Source organism: Diabrotica undecimpunctata, chromosome 3 (genome assembly GCF_040954645.1).
Source record: "Diabrotica undecimpunctata isolate CICGRU chromosome 3, icDiaUnde3, whole genome shotgun sequence".
NCBI classification, from domain to species: domain Eukaryota; kingdom Metazoa; phylum Arthropoda; class Insecta; order Coleoptera; family Chrysomelidae; genus Diabrotica; species Diabrotica undecimpunctata.
This window is the reverse complement of record NC_092805.1, coordinates 118,888,443-118,911,296: the sequence shown is the minus strand read 5'-3', so window position 1 is coordinate 118,911,296 and position 22,854 is coordinate 118,888,443. Positions and strand designations below refer to the sequence as shown.

The 22,854-nt window shown below is 33.0% G+C and overlaps 1 protein-coding gene across 1 annotated transcript in view; it reads left to right on the top strand.

Moving 5' to 3' along the window:
- The first annotated feature begins 7,978 nt into the window (after positions 1-7,978).
- The window catches only part of LOC140436130 (uncharacterized), a 51,903-nt gene continuing 37,027 nt past the window's right edge, over positions 7,979-22,854 (top strand). The window contains exons 1-2 of the mRNA XM_072524837.1: positions 7,979-8,560; positions 18,998-19,322. Coding sequence (XP_072380938.1) covers positions 8,484-8,560; positions 18,998-19,322 — 402 coding nt within the window. The 5' untranslated portion in view covers positions 7,979-8,483. The remainder of the gene's footprint in view (positions 8,561-18,997; positions 19,323-22,854) is intronic.

The window sequence follows — 22,854 nt, the reverse complement described above, 5'->3', positions numbered from 1 at the left end:
TCATTTGTAATCCTATATAGTTTCCACATGGATGCCGATTCTGTAATTATTTACCCCTTGATCGAGTAAGTTCACAACCCCCATTGTAAAAAAACTTTAGGATGTGAATAACTGAGGTTGTGAAACTGCTACTCTTTCTTTCTGTTTTGCACACCAACGCTTCACTTGTGCAAGGGGCTCTATGGTATGTTATTGGTATCCATGGTTACAGCACTATTGTTGTTCCAACTTACAAATAACGTAGCACTTTCTTGATCGTAGCAATAATCATAATATCCACAATATTTTTTCTTCATTTCTTTGCCTCATGTCTTGTCTTCTTTTTATAAGAGGACATTTTTTGATACGATGTGCCCGTAGCTCTGATACTTTTTTGTTTCAAAGCCATTAAAAGTTCATAACTTGCAAAATAATTACCGAACAATATTATTGATCAGCTGAAACTGTAATAATACTCAGGCGGTCTAAAACAACTTGTGATCCTAGTAACAGTTTAAACTTTTTCTGGTTCATCTGTTCTTCGCTAGCTGAAGGCTTAGTTCCGCAGTATATATTAAAAGTATAACAGTAAGCAGTAGAACTGCATGACCTTCAATCCTTGTAGCCAAAACGTACAGGCTTTGGTTAAAGGGTGGCTTGGTGGTAAAAAATTATTAGGGTGGTAATAAATTAGTGAAAAATGAGTGAAAAAATATTACGTAGGTTAAATTGTATTTCGCTCATGTGTTCCTGCTGGCTTAAGGGTCCTGACACAGTTCACTGAGTAGGTTGATAGGAAAGTTCGTAACGTTTGAAAATAAAATAATATCTTTAATTCATCAAGATGTATACAGTTGAAGGAAAACTAAAAATTTTATCTTAGTATTTTGGAGGTCACTCAACTCGAGAAATAGCAGATTTGTTCGTTTTTGCTTTTGGGAATAGGGCGGTTCCTTCAAGTTTCAACGTTGACCGAATAATTCAAAAATTTCGCAAATGTGGATGTATTCAAAACTGTCACAAATGTAATAACTTTGGTGAATCACGAGTTCGCAAAAGAGTGAACAATGTCTAAATAAAGAAATTAATGTTTTTGCTGCTGTTAAAGCCAGTAAACCGGAACATAGTTCTAGATACTCTGGTTGAACAACCCAGCAGCAACGGGTTCTACACAATAGCCTATGCAGACAATATTGCTGTTCTGCAAAGCGGTAAGTTTGAGAAAACACTATGTGAGAGATTACAAGTTGCTCTCCGACTAATAAAAACATGGTGCAAGGAACACTCACTATCTATAAATCCAAAGAAAACAGAGATGGTCCTCTTTACCAGGAAAAGAAGAATCACGGGCTTAATACCCCCAAGGATTCTAAACTACAGTCTAAATTTTTCTGACGAGGTGAAGTACCTTGGTATTACCCTTGACAAGAAGTTAACATGGAACTCACACTTAGATGGTAGAGCTAAAAGAGCATATATTGCCTATGAGCAGTGTCGACGAACGGTCGGACGCACCTGGGGCCTCACGCCCAGGGTGATCGCCTGGGTCTACACCGCTGTCATTAGGCCAATGCTAACTTACGGAGCTATTGCTTGGGTACCAAAAGTGCTACAGGCAACAGCGATTAACAAACTAAACCATATTCAGAGGATGGCTTGCATAAATATAACAGGTGCCATGAAAACAACACCAACTGCTGCAATGGAGTTGATCATTGGCATCACGCCTCTAGATATATATGTCAAAGAGGTGGCGCTAGTGACAATGATGCGACTGCGCTCAGCTGGTGCAAACCTTGATGTAGGAATCGGACAATTGAGAACTCGTTTCTGGCGAGAAGAGTTGGATGCGTTACCACTTCTACAGGCAGGCTACGACTCAATTGAACCAAAGTTTGTCTTTAACAAACCCGACAAAATTGAAACAGGACAGTATATGGAGACAAACGTGGCAAATGCCTATTGCATATACACTGATGGCTTCAAAATGAAAGAAGGCTCAGGATGCGGGATATACTCTAGATCACTGAACCTAAGAATAAAGTGGGTTATGGGCAAAAATGCCAGCGTAGTTCAGACATAACTGACTGGTATCTCCATAGCCGCAAAAGAGATAACCCAAAAAGGTATAGCAGGTAAAACTATAATCATCTGCACATATAGCAGACAAGCGCTACTAACCTTGAATAGACCACGTGTCACATCAGGCTTAGTAATGGAGTGTCACAAGTCACTAACCCAAGCTTCGGATGGTAATACCATCATCCTGAGGTGGGTTAAAGGACACAATAGGAATAAAGGCAACCGCATTGCTGACCAATTAGCTAGGAAGGCGGCAGGCCTAAGACTCTTAGGACCTGGGGATCTTTTTGGTTGGTCAACTACAACAATCGCGGAAATTGTAAAATGTCACTCCCATGCGCAAACCGTAAAAAGATGGAAAGAAGGGAAAGGATGTAAACTTGCCAGGGTAATACTAAGTAACCCTGAAGAGTCAACATCTAAGAAGTACTTGGGCATGACCAGGAAAAACCTACGTTTGGCAGTTGGTTTTTTAACTGGTCATTGTCAACTAAGCAAACACCTCTATACACTGGGGCTAGCAGACACACCTCTATGTAGGAAGTGTGAACGAGAAGACGAAACTGTAGAGCATGTCCTATGTGAATGCCCAGAGTTATCGTTAATACGAGAGTACGCGTTCGGCGAGTCCTGGCCCACACCTGCCCACATAAGAGAGATGTCTCCTGGTGACTTGTCCACCTTCCTAGAATTGGCAGGATGGACAATGAGCTAAGGGTGACAGCTCCCTGGGAGGATGCACAATGGGTCAATTGTGGCCTAAGTGCTGTGAAACTTAACTCGCCCCCCCTACTCTACAGATACAGATATTACGTAGGTTAAATTGTATTTCGCTCATGTGTCCCTGCTGGCTTAAGGGTCCTCACACAGTTCACTGAGTAGGTTGATAGGTAAGTTCGTAACGTTTGAAAATAAAATAATATCTTTAATTCATCAAGATGTATACAGTTGAAGAAAAACTAAAAATTTTATCTTAGTATTTTGGAGGTCACTCAACTCGAGAAATAGTAGATTTGTTCGTTTTTGCTTTTGGGAATAGGGCGGTTCCTTCAAGTTTCAACGTTGACCGAATAATTCAAAAATTTCGCAAATGTGGATGTATTCAAAACTGTCACAAATGTAATAACTTTGGTGAATCACGAGTTCGCAAAAGAGTGAACAATGTCTAAATAAAGAAATTAATGTTTTTGCTGCTGTTGAAGCCAGTAAACCGTGTTCAACCAGAGAAATTTCTGAAGAAGTCAACTTACGCCAAAATACTGTTCGAGGTATTTTAAAAAGGAGTGGATTTCTGTAAAAGAACTTTTTCCCGAGGATAATATCAAACCAAAGGAAATTCTGTGAGGAGATGATGGAAACGCAAAATAATAATCAGAATTTTTTAAATAACGTTTTATTTACCGACGGATCAACATTTTCTCTTCACAGGAAATACAATCCATCCATTGCTCGATATTGGTCTGGGGAAAATAAGCGTCTAAGTATTCCTATCCTTACACAATACCCACAAAAACTTAATGTTTGGTCGGCAATTTTGGGTTAATATGTAATAGATCCCTTTTTTATTGAGGGCGACCTCAACGGCACTAAATACAACAAACTGTTAAAAAATCAAATCGTTCCGACAAATTTCAGAACCGCATAATTACATCAAACAGTACAAACAAGTGGCCTCCAAAATCAGCGGATTTGTCCCTAAATGATTTCCTTTTTTGGGGCAGAAAATTGTTAGCTGGTGGGCGAATAGCCCATTTAGTACTCAAACAGCCATTAGACGTTCATAGCAAAATAAATACAATCTGTAACATTAAAAAAGAGAAGTGTTATTATCTGGGATAAATGAAATATGGCTTATACAGATTCACTCAATCATTACATAGAAGTATGCAAGATTTACACGGCAACGACAAACTATTCGGTGATGCTGTATTACTACTGTCTGGTGACTTCCGACAGACATTACCGGTTATTCCTATCTTTACATATGTAAATGAGATTAATGCGTGTTTTACACATGTTTTAATATCTTCATCTGACCGTTTGTTAGAGGGAGTGTGCCTACCTCGTTTATCTCCCTGTATAATAGCAGTGTCAGCATTTTTCTTTTTTTTTTTTGAGAATTCCGTCGATAAAACTTTTACCTTCAGCAAACCTAGCTTGGAGGCAAGCCCTACATACGTCAACTTTTAAAAAATATTGTGTGATAAAATATTTTGCTGTAACAGTTTCTGCTTTGGAGTGATACTTGTAGCTTACCTACGCTTTGGTCGAGCAAGTTCAATCAAAGAACTTAAAAATTGGCGTTGTTCATCTTGAGATTTTAAGTTTCGATAGTCACGAAAATATATTGTTTTCGTTTCATCTTCAATATGATTGTTACACTTCAATCGACAAGGTAACAGAGGCAACTGTGTTTTTCTACAAATTGTCTTTCCTGATTGTGTGACATATTCTGTACCAGTCCATATTTCATTAGTTTTTGCTCTTCGCAAACTTCTCTAAAACCGTCCTTCTTCACGCTTTCGTTTTTTTTTAAATAGTACTCGTGGCTCACTATCGTTTGGATTATTTAACGAATTAGTATCACTCGACTCCTTGAAATTTAGATATCGTCCAAGTCCTATCTCGGACAGAATCGTCACTGCAATATGGATCAGAATCTTGTAAATCTTGTAATAAACTCTTATTTTTTGTATCAACGTCTGTATTTTGTACTGACTGGGCCTCATTGCGGTTAACTACTTCAAGTGCAACATTGCCTGTATCCTGAGAGACGTTGTCGATGCTCAGCTGTGGTTTAGAAGTTACATTTGCGTTTCCGTGGCCAATTTCCACGTACATAGGAACTTCAAAACCATAGTTAGGTGAAGAGAAGTGACTTGTACTCGGCTGCAGGTCAAAATAAGTCACAATTACATCATAATTGTTTATTAACTCTACAGGGACATCGGCAATTTCCGTCCAGTTTGGTAATAATTGGTCGTTGCCCAGTTGTAGTTTTTCAATGTCTGCTTTCGTCCCATCTGTGTTAATGTTATCACCAGCCTCAGGAATCTGAAAGTAAACATAAGTACTCGTAGATGAAACAAAATCTCAAGCGTATTTTGCTTTATTGATAATTTCTTATGTGTAAAAAACAGCAGATTTGATACATTAAGTAACCATTGGTCCCTTCATTACGTTTTATATAAACCGCCCTCAATAAAGTATATAAAATTGACATACTTAGATAAATAATTAAAATTTCTATTAACGATACAAATACATCTAAAAGACCTCAAACGTATATGACATAAATTGATATAATATTATGTTACTGTAATATAAAAATATTTTTATTTTAAATTACAACAAAATAAACACACATAAACAAAAAATGTGCAGATATCATTAATGTAATTAATGATATCTGCACAGTGTAAATATATATATATATATATATATATATATATATATATATATATATTTATATCTATATATTATATATATATATATATATTTATATCTATATATTATATATATATATATATATATATATATATATATATATTTATATCTATATATTTCCTGCTATATCAATTTAATTTTATTTGTATCTTACCCAACTATTCTAATTTTATTTATTTATAAAGGTTTGCAAATACCCATATATGTAAAAATTGAATACATTAATTTCTAAAAATAAAAGTAATTCTAAGTATGTATGAATGGATTTTCCGCAGCTCGGGTAAGCCCGTGAAAAAAATATCGTTATTAACAGAACTATTTTCCCATTTATAATTCCTGTCAAAACCTATCTGTTTTTCTATTTATTAACATAGTACAGTCACTGAAGGTTTTCACTCCGATTTCGTTGAACCTCCATCGATTTTCATGAAAATTGGCGAGTAGTTAGAGGATACCTTAAGAAACAAAAGTGACATGGTGTCAACTTGTGCTTTTACCCTGTGGGTAGATGCCACCTCTTCCCGTGGGTGGAAATTATTTTATTAAAAATAACCCCAGGAATCGATAAAGGGACCAAATCTAAACAAAATTTATCTTATAAAGTTATTAAAATAAATCAATACTTTTTAAGTTATTAAAAATCAATGATTTTGAGTTTTCATGAAAAAAATGCATGTTTTAAAGCGGTTTTTCATAAATATCTCAAAAACTATAAGTTTTAATAAAAAAGTTTTCATTACCAAAATTGATGCTAATAAAAAATTAAATAAACTCCTTGCCCGAAAAATTCTTTTATATTAATTCAAAGTGAGTAATAGGTAATTAAATGTATTTTTTTTCGGCGAGTACTCAAATCTGAATATTCAAGCTTAAATAACGGGAAAACAATGCATTTTATAAAATATACTTATTAAACAATTTTCAAAGTACTCAGAAATACCTATAAAATAAGCTCTAGAAGAAGTTGATAAAATTAAAATTAAGCAAGTTATGATGAAAATAAGAGGACCCTTTCGAATTTTTTTGGAAAAAGTGAAAAATAAAACATACGCCATTTCGACAAGAATTAAAATTTAGAGTAATTCCTAAAAGAGTTTCTTTATTTTAGCACAAGTAATAACCTTAAAAATTTTGACCGGTTTAGAATGCATATTTTTGAAAAAAAATTTAATTTAAAAAAATCAGAATTTTTTAAATTTTTATAAATTTCATTTTTTCTTTAAGAATAACTCCATATATACTCAATATACTTAAAAAATGATGGAAAAAAATTTGAGGTTTTTTTTTAATAAAGATTTTCCTTTTTTTATACTTTTGTAGAATAAAAAATAACTGAGATAAAAACGTTTAAAACCTAAATTTTACCGTGAGAACCATATAACCGGGGCCTTTTAACCTTTTATCTTTTAAAAAATAAGGGATTTAAAAGATTAAATTTAATACGACCCTAAATATTTATAGCCCTTGAAATTAATTTTCAAATGGTTTTTGAATGAACCTGATATCATAAAAATTAACGGAGTTATTGTAAAAAAATCAATAACATTAAAAAAAAAAACAAATTTGAAGTAGAGATTTTGTATGTATATATAGGAAAAAAGATAGGTAATAAGTAGACGTGTCGATAAGTATATGCTCACGAAATATATGTGTGGATGTGTGTATGTATATTTTGAAGATCTCTGGCCCCAACGGTTGCTACATTGGATGAACACATCAAAAGAGTTTATTTACAAACCCAGATATAGCTTGGAAACAAAGACATTCGTCTAGTTGACTGGGGATGGTGCAAAATTGAAGAGTCTTTGTTTTCAACTAAAAATCCCATTTCACGTGTTTCAGGAGAATTGTTAAAAATTATTTTGTGCAACTGCAAAAAAGGGTGCGGCACTTCTTGCGGGTGTCAAAGAGTAGGGTTATTTTGCAATGCAGTCTGCGAATCATGCAGTGGGGTAATTGCCAAAATAGTCCTCCAATTAATAAAAAAGGAGAAATTGGTGAAGAGAGCTCTGATGAAGAGTGAAAAATTAACAATTAAAGTACTATTAATATTTGATTAATTTATGAAACATTACTTAAATAAAAAATGAATGAACTTTTCATATATTTTAATATTTATTTTAATACGTTTTCCTCTTAACTAACAAATCAAATTTTTAAAGTCACATAAGCACTGAAAAAATTGTTCAGGAAATGTGGAAAGAATAATATTAATAAAGTTTGGAATATATTAATAAAGTTTATCATAACCAATAAAAAAGTTTCTAAATTATTAAAGCTATTAAAGCTAATAAAAAAACATTTTCCATTATTTTTATGACAAGGGGTAGTTTGTAAGGGGGTAAAAATTACGCAATAAATAAATAAATACTTTAATACTCACTAAATTAGATTTCAATTCAGTAATGTATTATTCAAATAAGTTTCTTGAAATTAATTTTTTCAATGATTCTGATTTAAGGTGGTGGTTTTTAAGGGTTGAAATTTTAAAGTCAATCAAAAATTATATCATAAACATTAAAGAAACTATTTGGGTAATATTAATATGCGATTTGATATTTCAGAAATATAAAAAATAATTTTTTCATGATTTTCAATTTAAGGGATAGTTGCACAAAGGGTTGAAAAATTAATTAAAATCATAAATCATGCTTATAAATGTTGCAAAATTTACTTATGCCAGAATGCTTAAATCTGCAATTTTTACCAATTTTTAACAAAGGGGTGGATTTCACCCCTAAAATGCAAAAAGCGCAAGTTGAACATATGTCACTTTTGAAGTTGAGGGTCAAATATACCCAATCCCAAATTTTCATGCAAATCGATGGAGGTTCACCGAAATCGGAGGTAATAGTTGATTTTTACCTTCATTCACTGTACTAATAGGTTTGGGCAAAATTTTACCAATACATGTATATTCTTATTAATGTGAGTTAGTCTTAATTTTTTATCTTTATTTCAGATATTGTCAGAAGATGGTTCCAAGACTAATATTTTGTGTAGTTCTCGTAATGGGAATTGCCAACACAGAGGCTTTCCTTGATCCCACAATGTAAGTAACTAAATAATCCGTTTATTAAAAGATTTTGTAGCAAAATATTGTTTATATATAAATAAAAATAAATCGTCTATCTTTGCTTCGCTGGATTATATTTGTTATCTATATTTGTAATTACCGTAAAACCTTCGTCTTTTGGTGCCAATTCGTTTTAAATATTAGCGATCATTCTGGCTATAATAATTTTATTGACCTATGTTTGAAATAGATTAGTTGTTATTACGGAGAACCATTTCCTCGGGTTTTTTAATTATGGTTTTCTTCTTCTCCCCAATCCCCGATTCTTGAAGACTTAATTATTTTTAGTAATCTATATTAAGTACCGTTTCTCAATAATGAGTCATGAGATATTCTAACTTTCTCCTTTTATTCGTGTAAATTACTTCTCTTTCTTTTGCAATTCTTAGTAGTACTGTCTCATTGGTTATCTTGTCCGTCCATGATATCCACAGGATACGCCTGTATAACCAAGTCTCGAAAGCTTTAAGTTTCTTCTCCATCGCTTCAGTGAGTATCCAGGATTCAACTTATCAGAATCAACCTCGCAGAATCTGGATCACTTCAGTAGGTTGATCTCCAAGATTTATTCTTATTCTGGCTGATTTTTTCCGGTACAAATTTTGTATTGTACGCTGGTCTTAATCATTCATTTGGACTTTTGTTAAAACATTTATTATTTTTTGGCGTTTAACGGTGTCAAATGCTTTTTGGTAGTCCACAAAGTAGGTGTAAATATTGCAAGTGTAGTATCTGCATCATTCTAATAATACCTATGTCTTTCCTACCTAAGTATTTCATGAATCCAAACTGTGCCTTGTATTCTCTCTTTACCTAGCTTGTATATTCTTCCATATAAAATTTTAGGAAAAAATGTTAATGCATAGATCATTACACTAATTAGTCTAGATTATCTGCAGTTTTTGGTCCATGCTTTTTTTTTTGTAATGTAATAAATTCTTAAACTAGCCAATCTTTTGGAATATTGCCTGTTTTATAGATGTTATTAAAGATTTTACATAGTATTCTTAAAGAATTACTATCAAGAAGTCTAAGAAATTCAGACTATAATCTGTCTGGCTCTGGAGCTTTGTCTTCTTTTAGCGATATTATGGATGCTCTTATTTCTGCCAATAGTATAGGTGGTCTGGTCCGGTTTCGGTAGGTATTGGGAATTAGTTAAAATAAATTTTGTTTATAGTTTTTCCAGGTATTATCAATACTCTATTTGTCCACGATTATCTTCTGATTGTCATAAACAAGTTACTTATTCTTGTCTTTTTACATTTGACTGTTATTTCTCTTACCTTTTGATGCACGTTGATTGCATATGTTATATGTTGCCTTAAAAACCAGTTAATGTTTATTAGTTAGGTATTTCCATAATTTTTTCAAATGGTGTTCTTAACGTAGTCACACACTTTTTGCACATGCACATTTTTGATATTGCATCGTTTACATAGAAGAGAATCTTCATTAGAAGAGAGGTGTTTATTACGGGATTAGTACGCTTATTTTCTATTTTTTGGGTGCTTTGTTGTATTGAAATATTTGGTTGACAATCACTGCAAATTTATCTTTCATCGTTGTTCCACAACGATGACAGTTCTCTATTTGTCATCATTTGTACTCTAAGATGTTACTGATTCTGCTAATGTCGATTGGTCTTCTGAGCACAGTTCTTTTAAGTAATCTATCCACATTTTTGTGTCTATGAGATGAGTTTAACCTGTATTATTTCTTTCATTTCTTGTCTCAGTCCTCTTATAAATCTCCACATTTCCTTTTATAATTCGTAAACTTTATGTTCGATATCTTTTGAAAAGCATTCCCAGTGGCTGTTATTGGCCAGTGGCTGTTATTGGTTAATGTAACTAGTATATGCTTTTCATTGCGAATTTTCTTACAGTTTTCAGATAAATGTGGTATCTTATTGTTGATGTGTTCCAGATAAGCTTTTTTCTTTTCTTTGCACGTTTCTTGTACTTCCTTACAGAACCATGGCGTTTTGTAGTATAATTTCTTATTCCTATTAGTCTTCTTTAATACAAGTAATTTATTCATCTGCTAGGTTGTCAACTGGTATTTTTTTTTTATTTATTTTGCATTAACTTAAGTTATCTCAATTATACAGATAGTGGCATCGCTTGCCACTATGTTGCATCAGCGATTCCTTTCTTTCAATATCCAGTCCCAAAATCTACCCAATAAATTAACTCTACCATCAATTCAAACATATAAGATACCCATGATAATGAACGACTTATAGATGTGCGGTGGGGGAGTATTGAAAAGTAAAACATTTAAAAAAAAAGTGTTTATTTTGTATTTTGCGTTACATGAAATTGTACAAAAATAATGTTCTTTGATACTTTACTTTGTTAAAATCCTCTAGTAAGGATTTGCAGTTTATGTTAAAATCCAACGTGTAGTCAACATAATTCTAACAGCAATATAAACATTTGGATAACTAAAAGAGGTTTAAATCTTTGTATGTAGGTATATTTAAAAATCCTTAAAAGGGCTACATAAAAAAACACAAACGTTTTCGGAATAATAATTCCATTATCAGGTTAAAAACCAGGTTAACATGCCTGAGCCACCAAAATATTAGGGTACAACCCTTTACAAAAAATTGAAGTTAGCAAAAAATGTACATGTTGTTGTTTAAAAGTGAGTGATGTTTAATACTTTATTAGATTTAACTTCAGGCAACACATAACCATGCCTCACGTGAGTTCCAGGGTCCGGAGAGTAAACCTCTTCAAACGGACATCAGCTGGCACCAGCTGATGTCCGTTTGAAGAGGTTTACTCTCCGGACCTTGGAACTCACCTCAGGCATGGTTATGTGTTGCCTGAAGTTAAATCTAATAAAGTATTAAACATCACTCCACTCACTTTTAAACAACAACATGTACATTTTTTGCTAACTTCAATTTTTTGTAAAGGGTTGTACCCTAATATTTTGGTGGCTCAGGCATGTTAACCTGCTTTTTAACCTGATGATGGAATTATTATTCCGAAAACGTTTGTATTTTTTGATGTAGCCCCTTTAAGGGTTTTTAAATATACCTACATACAAAGATTTAAACCTCTTTTTGTAATACATGGTATACAGCCAGCTGCAGGAATTTATTTTCCTTGTGGAATTTGGACAATTATCTTGCTATTCATTTTTAATAATGTATTGAATCAGATGAATAACGTCTTAAATAAAGTTGAATATATTGGGCGATCAAAGTTGTAGTTCTTCCTATAATTCAGAGGATTCTGTATCTTTGCTATCTCCATGTGGAAATACTGTAGACATTAAAGTGCTTTAAAAGCTCACTTAAAAAAATAAATTCTGAATAGTTATAGCTTCATAACCAATCGTTCTTTTTTTAAGCGAATACTAGGCTTTCGCAGTTTTCATCAGTGGCTGGCTCTATGAACATTTAGAAGTTCTTTAAAATATTTAACTGTCGTTCGATTAATTTATTTTAGACGGTAAACACTATTTTTTATTTTTACCTGTGACAAAATTGTGTGTCCTTAGTACAAGCTTCTCTTGTGTTGTCTTATGTCTCCCTGTAAAATGTTTTAGTTTGATTGTATCTATGTTATCTTTCTACTTTTTGTTGCTGGAGGTAAGGTCACTTTTTACTATATATTGTCTACGATTTCATCTGATGGGTTCAACCGGTAATTCAATATTTTTTTTGGTTATTTTCTTTGTGATTATTTTGCATTTTTGATTAAACCATTTTTTTCTTTTTGTTTTTGTTTTTTTTTCTGATCTGCTGCTTATGCAATAGTATTTTTATGGAATGTGGTTTCTGATCTATATTTTGTCTTTCATTTTCATTAATTTCTATATCAAATTCCATACTTTGATTTTCATTTGTATATCTATTATTTGATATATTCGGCGAGTCCTGAATAACGAATATTTGCTATTTAGCAAATAGCGACTAGTGTGTGAGGATTTCCCGTGACAAATAACCCCTATTTGCTGTTTCTCATCGTCAGTCGGTATTTATGTAATGTATATCTTATTCACTTACATTTACAGAGTGCTCAGCGAATAGTAATTAAGTGGTATTCGCCGAATAGCAAGCAAGCAAGCAATTTAATGGAACCCAGCCTGTCAGACATGTTTCAGACAGATAGTCTCAGTTCGTCGACTTGGTGCTCAAGGGGTTGGGCCCTACGTGCCCGGGTTTTTAATGGTTTTTGTTATTATTTTTTTGTGGCTTGAGCCGATTTTTGTTAGTAGTTTTTTGATTTTTTTTTGGTGACCGAAACCGTTTTTTGTGTGTTTTTTGGATTTTTTTTGTAGGATGCCTGAAACATAAAATCAGAATTGGTGCATATTAGTATAATAATTATCTACTTAAAATTAACTGGGTTCACGCTGTATGTTGCGATTGTCCACGAGTTTTTTGAGCTACGAACTATCTTCTTGGTGCGTTGTTTTTGTTGTTTTTTGTAGTGTTTTCTCTCTGGTGTTTTGTTTTTTCTCTGGTGTATTTACTGATTTTCTCTCTAGTACGTTTGGTTTTATTCTACTATTTGTTGTTTGGGTCTCTTGTGCTTCTATCTGTGGAAAGCTTCGCACCTCATGATCTCTCGCAATATGTGACTAGGATGGTTCCCTATCTGCGCGAACTTTGTCCTTAATTTTTCTTTCATTATATCAGTCACTCTAATTTGTTGTAATTCTCTGAAGAGGAATCTTTCTGCAACGTATCTCGGTACGTTGACTGCTTCTTTTAGGCTGCTGTTATGTGCCGCTTGTATTTTCTTTTTTGTTGTGTTACATATGTGTCCCCATGCGAGAGATGCATGTGTTAGTATGGGAAGAATTATACTATTTATTAATCTTATTTTGGTTTTTATTCTGAGTTTGCTTTTTCTTTCTGCTAGGCCTCTTATTGATGCTCTTGCCATGTTGGCTTTTGGATTGTAGCGTCTACTTGTTTACTAAACGTTAAACCTTTGTCCATGATTACTCCGAGGTATTTTGCTTCGCTTTTCCACTCGATGGGATTGTCTTGCACAGTCACCTGTTCTTCTGGTTGTTGGTTTCTCTTTTTGAAAAGTACAGCCTGTGTCTTTTCGGAGTTTATAGCGATTTTCCATTTTAAACTCCATTCTTCTATGTCATCTAGCGCTAAAGTTGTTTACCGCTATGTCTACATTTCTGTGTTTGGCCGCTATCGCTGTGTCGTCGGCATAGACGCTTAGTAATGTACCTGGTGTTCTAGGTATATCTGCTGTGTATATCGTGTACAGTAGAGGTGACAGTACCGCTCCCTGTGGTACTCCAGCCTCCGGGTTCCCGAATTCAGATAGGACTTGTCCTATTCAAACTCTGAAACTACGATTGCTTAAGTACGAAGAGATTAGTCTTGTCATTGCTCCGCTGTAGCCGTATCTTCTCATTTTGTAGATTAGTCCTTTATGCCAGACTCTGTCGAAAGCTTTGCTTACATCTAGGAAGGCAGCTCTTGTGTATTTTTCATCATTAAATCCAGCTGCTATGTACTCTGTTCATCTGAGTACTTGTAGCTCACTGGAGTGTTCTGATCTAAAACCGAATTGGGCTTCGGGTATTATATCTAGTCTGTCTGTTTCAGCTTGGAGTCTGCTGAGTATTACTCTCTCTACAATTTTGCTGATTGCAGGTAGCAAGTTTATTGGCCTGTAGTTTTGCGGGAATGTGCTGTTTTTTCCGGGCTTTGGTAACATTATGACATGGGCCTCTTTCCATCTGTTTGGGAATTTCTTAAATCTTAGAATCGCATTGATTATATTTGTTAAATATACTATGGCTCTTCTTTTTAAGTATTTTAGAGCCCTGTTCGTTATTTGATCTGGACCAGGTGCCTTTTTCGGTGAGCTGTTTTTAATTAGCTCGTTTAACTCCTCCGGTGATGTAGGAGGGATGATTTCGTTTGGATTTTCGGGTCTTTCTCTTTGTCTTTCGACTTCTTCTATGAAGTCGATGTCCTCGTTTGGGTGGTAATTTAATGTACACTCTCTCTCTCGAGAGTACTCCTCATTACCTCTGCTTTTTCTACGGTAGTGTAGACTATTCCGTTTTCTCCATGTAATGGAGGGATTGGCTTTCTGTCATTTCTCAGTATTCTCTGAAGCCTCCAAATATTTTGCATATTTGGTCCTTATTCCTCCATACCTCTTATGTGGTTTTCCCAGCTTTCACTACGGTGTTGTTGTACTGCTGTTTTGACCTCTCTGTTTAACCTATTTGCTCTATTTTTGTCCGCCTGTACTATATTTATTCCAGTACTCACGAGTCTTTTGAAGTTCGTCCACTTTGTTTTCTTTTTAACTCTTTTGATTGTACTTTCCTCTTCCCACGTTTCTAGTTCTAATAGGATGAGGTTGTGGTCCGTTGTGCCTTCGTTTAATGTTTGTAATTATATTTGAAGTCCTAGGTTTCTTGCTAATACAATGTCTATGTGTGTAGGAAGTCCGTTTCCTGTGTAGTGTGTTAGATCTGTAGGGCCCATTGCCATAACGTCGTCATTGTTTTCTAAGTATGTGTTTAGTAGTCTTCCATTTTTGTTCGTAGCTCTGTCGTTCCAGTTTGGGGATCTTGCATTTAGGTCTCCTATTATAATTGAGGGTTCGTCGATTAGGAACGTATTTAGGTCGTCTTCGATCAGTAGATCTTGTGGTCTTACGTAGGCAGAGGTAATTCTGACTTCTCCTTGCCTCATTTGTATTCGCCGAATAGTGCATGTATGTTCCCGACTTTAGCCGATTTGAAAAAAGTCTAACAGACCTACAAACGGTGCCATCTAGTAGTGAGTGGTTTATCTTCAAAAGAAGCGTTTGGCTTCACTTAGCTGTTTTAAGAATAGCTGTTTTTTTATTGGCACTTTTTCAGTAAAAAGCTAATAGGTATATATAAGTTTTAGAATTTAATCCACTTAATTAATAAACTGTTCAAATAACTATATATTAATAGAAAAAAAACAACATAAAACAGATTGTGGATACCAAAGTAGGTAGGTAGTAAGCCTGAAATTGGGACCGACCACTTTGAATTAATATCAAAATTTAGACGAAATATACGAAAAAACGGCAACTTTAGTAAAAAAAGAAAAGTACACAAAATAAATAAATAAATAAATGACAATAGGAGCCTATAAACTACGAAACAAAGACTTTGCTGGGAAATATGAACAATTGTTAACAAAAAACTAACAAGCAAAAAATGTATAACCGAAGTCAGTAATATATATGAAGTATGGAAATATTACAATATATCATTAATATATGCCGTTAAGCAAATATGTGGAATAAAAATAAACAAAAGTAATAAAAAATACTGCGCTGCTTGGTGGAAAACAGACAAAAAAGAATAGACAGCATGGAAAAAATACCTAGCGAATAGAACAATAGAGAAATATGATGTATACAAACACATAAGAAAAAAAACTAAAAAGGTAATTATAGCGTAAAAGAACAAAATGGATACAATTCGGTAGCGGACTGGAAAGAAAATTAGAAATTGTTTTGTAGAGTACTCAAAACATTGGGAAACATCGTCAAAACAGAAGGACAATAAGTGGAAATAAATAAGTGAAGAAGATGTAAATGTAGAGCTGATATATGTAGAAAAATACGAAATAACAATGAAACAAACAAAATCCACGATAAAAGAATTGAAAAATCGAAAAGTAACTGGATTCGATATAATAATGTCAGAAATGACAGGCAAAAAGAAATAACGGCACGAAGGAACTGAAATATGATCTATATTATTTAACAAAATATGAAAAGATAAACAATTTTCAAGATAATGGCAAATAGCCCAAATAGCGCAAATATTTAAAAAAGAAAATAAAAAAGATTGTAGTAATTATAGAGGACATTATTAAACACCACTATAGAAATGTTTGAAAAAGTCATAGATTCCAGAATAATATCTATTGTAGGATACTATAAAAATCAAAAAAGGGGTTAAAAGGTGGAAGAAACACCCAAGACCACATATTTACGATTAAACAATTAGCACCAAAGACATTACGAGAGAAAGGAATAATGTATCTAGGCATCTTAGACTAAGAAAAAGCTTGTGATATGATCCTCAGGCAAGTAATATGGAAAAAAATAAAGTACAGGGGAATACGCAAAAAATTATTACAAATGATAAAATATAAATTTGTATAAATAATAAAATATAAGTATAGGAAACAATATTGCATCTCAATAATTTAGATCAGACAGATAGATAAGAGGAGGCAGACGTTTAGGCCCAACTCATAATATACATAGACAGTTTCATAAAGGAATGTACAAATAAAACAACAAAATTTGATATATCTGAAGGGGCATTTGCCCCTAGTTGTATGGAGAGATACTCCCCCCTGGTTATAGTGAGGAGTGACGAAGACCTAAAGAAGGGCATTAGAGAGGTTATGAATCATAACTTTTGTTCTATTTTTATTCATCTTAATTCTGCTCTTTTTTAGTACCGCGTTCCATATTCTTCTCTAGATCATTCTACAGAAATCACAGGAACAAAAATAAAACAATTAATAAACATTTAATTACCTAGTAGTTAGCATTTCTTAAAGCGGGAAATTCGAAACAGAAATTAACAACATAACAAGAAGACGTTAAAGTTTTAGTACACAGCGATCAACGTCTTAAATGAAAAAGAAATAACGAGAAATAAGAAAATTTAGGTGTTTTTTTTTATTTATTAGTGGAGTAACGTACACAAGAGTTCATTTTATTTACATTAAATAGATGTATATAAACGTAAATCTTTATTAATTTATTACATGGTCAGTGTTTATGGTTAAAGTGGTTTTGATGTCATCTGAGATTTCATATTTTCTTCTTGTTTCTTCGTGGTACTGGCAGTCAATCAGAATATGCTTCATCGTCAATGGGAGAGAACAGTTTCTGCAGGTTGGAGAAGATTCTTTGTTGATTAAGAATTTATGGGTCAGTGCAGTGTGTCCAATTCTTAGTCGGTTAGTTATTACTTCGTCCCTTCTATTGGATGGATTATTCAAGATGGTCTTCACAAGGGGATAAATCTCATATATTTTGGTTCCTGAATCTTTCCAGTAGTCTTGCCATATGTTCATACAGTGGTCTTTAATTAGATTTTTGAGATCGGAGTATGGGTAATTTTTTGATTTGGTTGTGTATTGTAAGTTTATTCGACTTGTGTTTGCTAGGTTGTCCACTTTCTCATTTCCAGCTATTCCTACATTCGACGGTACCCAGATAAATGCTACTTGTTTTCGAGTTGATTAAATTATATTTATCTCATTTTTTATAGCCCGAAATAATGGATTTGTATGGTATATATGTTTTACATCTAATAGAGCATTTAATGAGTCAGTGACCATTTATTCTCACTACGCGTTTTGAAGAAAATTAAGGCTTCCAAAATGGCTGTGGTCTTGCCTGTGGGGATGCAGAAGTTTGTAGGTATGGATATAGTGTGAGTAGTGTATTTACAGTAGTATGCAGCAGCGTGTCCGTCATGAGCTTAGAGGCATCACTGAAAAATTTGGAGATAATTGGGATACTGAGATATCACTTCGGAGTGTTTAATAAAAATCGGATTTGTAGTTGATTTGGGGTATTTTGTGAGGGTTAAGTCAATGGTAAGTGGTTGGATTGTCAATGGAGAAAAATTTACACTGACTTGTGGAGATCGATTTAGCTTATCCATATCAAAGTTAGAAGATTTTATTCATTCTATAAGGGGAGTACTATTTTTAGTTAGTTTTGTAGAACCAATACTGGGATGGCAAATTTGGGAGAATACTGGATGTTGTTTCTGTGCTGATATTTTCCTTATATAGTTTAGGGAGAAATATTCATCCCTTGATTATCCTTCAACTAGTGATGATTCGTCAGTTTCGTTTCGTCAGCTGAAGAAGGGTTAGGGTTTATTTTTTGAATGACAGACAGACAGAATGACAGAATTCTGTCTCCGGCTTCTGTACGCAATGTAGCTATTTTTCAATAGTTTTAAAGTGTTTGTTTGTCCTGGTGTAGTGTAGTGTGTTGTACAATTATATGTTTATGACATTTTATTCTTGTCGGATAGGCCGCAATTGACAAAATGCCCCTGAAGATGATCTATGGATCGAAAGTAATTGGGCAAGATTAAATTAAACTGTGCTCGATATATACCTTTTATTTGATCAAAGTTTAATTATTTATTACATTTTTATACAGTTTTATTTACTTGTGTAAAATTAAATCTTATGTACTTTTTTTAGAATTAAATAATATTGAGGCTAATTTGATATTTGATTAGTATCAATCATGTTCATTTATACATAAATTTATGGGTTATGTCTTTCTACGTAATATTAAGAGGCTAATTTATACTTCACTTTTTTGTCGCTAATAATAAATTAACTCTAATTATTTTAATTTTCAGGTATCAAAATATACAACAAGGACTCTTACAACTAAAAGGTTTAATAGAGGCGCTTAATAAAAATTTAATCGAAGATATAAACGATAATATATTCACACTCGCTGATTGGGTAAAATGGGTACACGATCAATTATCTCCGCACCTAGTAAACATCGAGACAAAAACACAAAATGTTGACAGTCGATTGGCAAAAATCGAAACGTTTTTAAAACAAATGGACCAAAGAGACGTAGCACAGTTGCAGAATACGCACCAGACAGGAAGTGGCATAGAGAACAATCTGCCTGTTATTATGGAGAAGATGAAAAACGAAATTATTGCAACGGTTGGTTCTATATTTTTTAATGTGATTATTTTTATTAGAGTTGCTATAATAGGCAAGCGGCGAACTTAGAAATAAATGAAAGTGACCTAGGTACAAATCGTTTATATTGTAACCGGCCAATGTTGATACCAAAATATTCGTAATTTAAATCTGGATATCTTTTCTTAATAAAATTTTTTGGTTTTAAATAGAGACACATGTAAATAACCAATAAAATAGCAAAAATTTTGATTTTATACTTTTAATAAAATTTTATATTTAACTAGAGATATCCCGGCTGTGTTAAATATTTGGATTCCTAAGATTGGCATTACGGCCATTTTCCGAAAACATGAGATATGACCGTACTGTGATTATAAACAAAATAGCTATTTTTTTTTAAATCGTGTGCTACTCGTAGGATAATTTTTTCTAATGAATCTCCCTTTTTATCTAATTTCACTTTAAAATATAATATTTAAAGAAGTTCTCTGAAAAGTTCATAATTTCTACAGGAATTTGTATCCCTTTGATCGTCAATTAAATTAGTTTATATAGTAATAAAAAAAATTATCTTGTTTTAATATTTTTTAGCAAGAGTATGATTTTTACTCACCATATCATATTCGTGGAAAATGTCCTGTTTTTTGACTAACATGTAAATTATTCGTAGTTTGCATTTTAACCAAATATTATTTTTTCTTTTTCTAATTTATATAAAAGTTTTCGAGATTATTTGTATTTGTATTCTAATTTAGTTATTATAATTTAAACGACGCGCTATTATACTGAACTGTTTTTATTTATCTAATTTATTGTCTTTATTAATTTTTTTTTCATAGCTAATGTTAAAGTGTTTTTATAACAACTGTTTTGAGTAGATAAAGTATCACTTTAACCGCAAGGGTAGATAAAGTGACACTTTAACAGCAAGAGTAGTTAAAAAATGTTTTAACTTTTTTTATTCAATAAAATTTACAAATTCAAACACATTAAGGATTAAAAACAACTGAAATTTTACAATTAACATTATTAGAAATATCTATTTTTGGAGCATCACAACTTGTACTCGTTTGCTTAAACACTTGATTCGAGGTACTGGATTGATTTTCTGGTCCGCCAAGTATACACTTGGATACAGAAATCTTATTGCTTATTGACTCTTCAATGTAAGATTCTGCAACAGATGACGATTTCCATCCACCTAAACGTTTAACTTTTACTAGATCAGCTCCAGAATTTGCGAACATAGTAGCTGAAGAACGACGGAAACAATGCCCCGTGTACATTTCTGAATTTGCAAGTTTCAAAAAATCTGCAATATTCTTGGGGATATTATATATAGTGTTAATCCCCACCGGTTGAGTAGTGCACTTTTGCTGTCGATAATTTACAAAAAACTTACTGTGAGGTACGTTTTTGGGCCGCAAGGCAATATACTTTCTCACAATTTCCAAGAAACTCAGTCCACTTTTCTTGTCAGTAATACAAAACGACCTTTCCTACTTGGTTTTAGTATCAGATAATGAAACGATTATTACCGATTTTCTGTCGTCCACGTTAAATACTTAAAACTTGTACAATTTATCGGATCTAGTCGCTCCATGCACACCAAAAATAGCAATAATCTTCATCAACAAATAGACGTCATCAGGAGCTTCTGTCAGAAATTTAATAATGTCATCTGACTCCAGGATTTTTGACTTTTTAGCTTTGTAACTTGCTGAATTTAGAAATGTCACAATTTTCATTCACCAACAACGTACGCTTCAGCATCGAATAATACGACCATAATGACGATGGCATCGCTTTCTTCGACTTTTCAGAAAAATACGCCAGAAGTATTTTTTCACTCACGCCATTGATATTCTTAATGCTTTTCCACTTTTTAAAAGACTGGTATTCTTTCTCATACATCATCCTAGATTTTTGTGGCAACAATAAACTTTCTGCTTCCAACGCTGCATTTTCTACATCTAATGGTAGGTTTTCCTTTTCTTGTGTCAATTCTTTTCCGTCCATTTCGTATTTATTCACTTTGTACACAAAACGCTACAATATTCTCCGCAAAAACCAAAACGTAACATTTGTTTGACATTTGTTGACAGAGTAATTCATATCCCTAGCAACGGAGCAACACAATTGCGATTTTTGTGCTAAAAATTACAATTTTCTTTGAAATTCTATTTTTCACCTGAACTTGAAGTCTTGCTATAAGCAAGATATGAAAAAAATGTTGTATTGCATACGACGGTAAAATGGCATTATCTTCTCGAGCATAATTAGCGTCTCGACTGACGTCTCGACGCTAAAAAACGCTCTGGAAGTTAAAGTACAATTTTATCGTCTTGTACAATAAATAACTATTTCTATCAAATGATATTTATTTATATTTTCATATAAATATAATTTCACATAAATAGACTGTTAGATTTTGCAATAATTATCAGTTGGACTGTTGTATTAAAGTGAGATAAAAATACATTTTTATATTTTAAAGTCACAGCGAAAGAATCAATTTGTGTACCTAACGGTCGTTAAGTAGGTATACAAAATGTCAAAACTGACCATAATTTGTTATTTTCGTTTTTGAAATGTTACACAATTTTTTGTACAGGAAACGTAAAAAAGATCTTACTGACGAATGCCATAGATTATGAAAAAAGGTTAAAAAAGATACAACTACAAAGCTGCTGCTGAATAGACATTTGATTGAAAATATTATGACATTGTAAAAAGAATTGTAAAAACAGCAATTTTGTTGATTAATGAAAAGCTTCGCGCTAGTCTACAGTATCACATACTGAAATTCGGGAATCACATACTGAAATTTTTACATTCGGGATAGAAAAAAAACCAACTTATTTAAAACTAAAAAAAGTCTTAATTTTTGAAATACCCACTGTTGCATTATATGCACTTTTGTATGCATGTAACCCAATACTGGAAAACTTTTTTCCGTTCATATGAATCAACAAAATTTCCTTTTTAAAAACTTCAACAGCTGCGTAGATACTTACGCGATATCATTTGAAATCACATTTGATATCACATTTTCTGTGGCCAAAATTCCGGCTTTATTGCTCCATATGCAAGCTAACATTGTCCTGATGATTCGACGTTTTCTTATTTCTTTTTTGCATTTTCGACAAAACTTACGGTAAACAAATGGTTGTACAGGCAATCATTTTCTAAAAAACACTGCAACATCGTGTGATTTTTACTGTTTTGCTTCGTCTTTCATCATGCAAACCTTTGATTGATAACCCAGTCTAGTGATGAAAAATTGATCGATTTCACAGGATTTTAAACATAAAGTACCTCATAAGTAGATTTAAACTATGGCCATTGGTACGTGATTATTTCTGATACCCATATCTGATTATTCTAAGTTATATTGGGGACATATAATGAAAAATATTTATCGGGTACTGTCAGAGTGGCCCTATTTTTTATAAACAAAGGCCAAGGCCCGAAAATGTAGTTTTCTGCCTATAACATTTTTTGATTATATTAGCAGCAATTTTTGTACTAAGAAATTGACTTTTTTAAA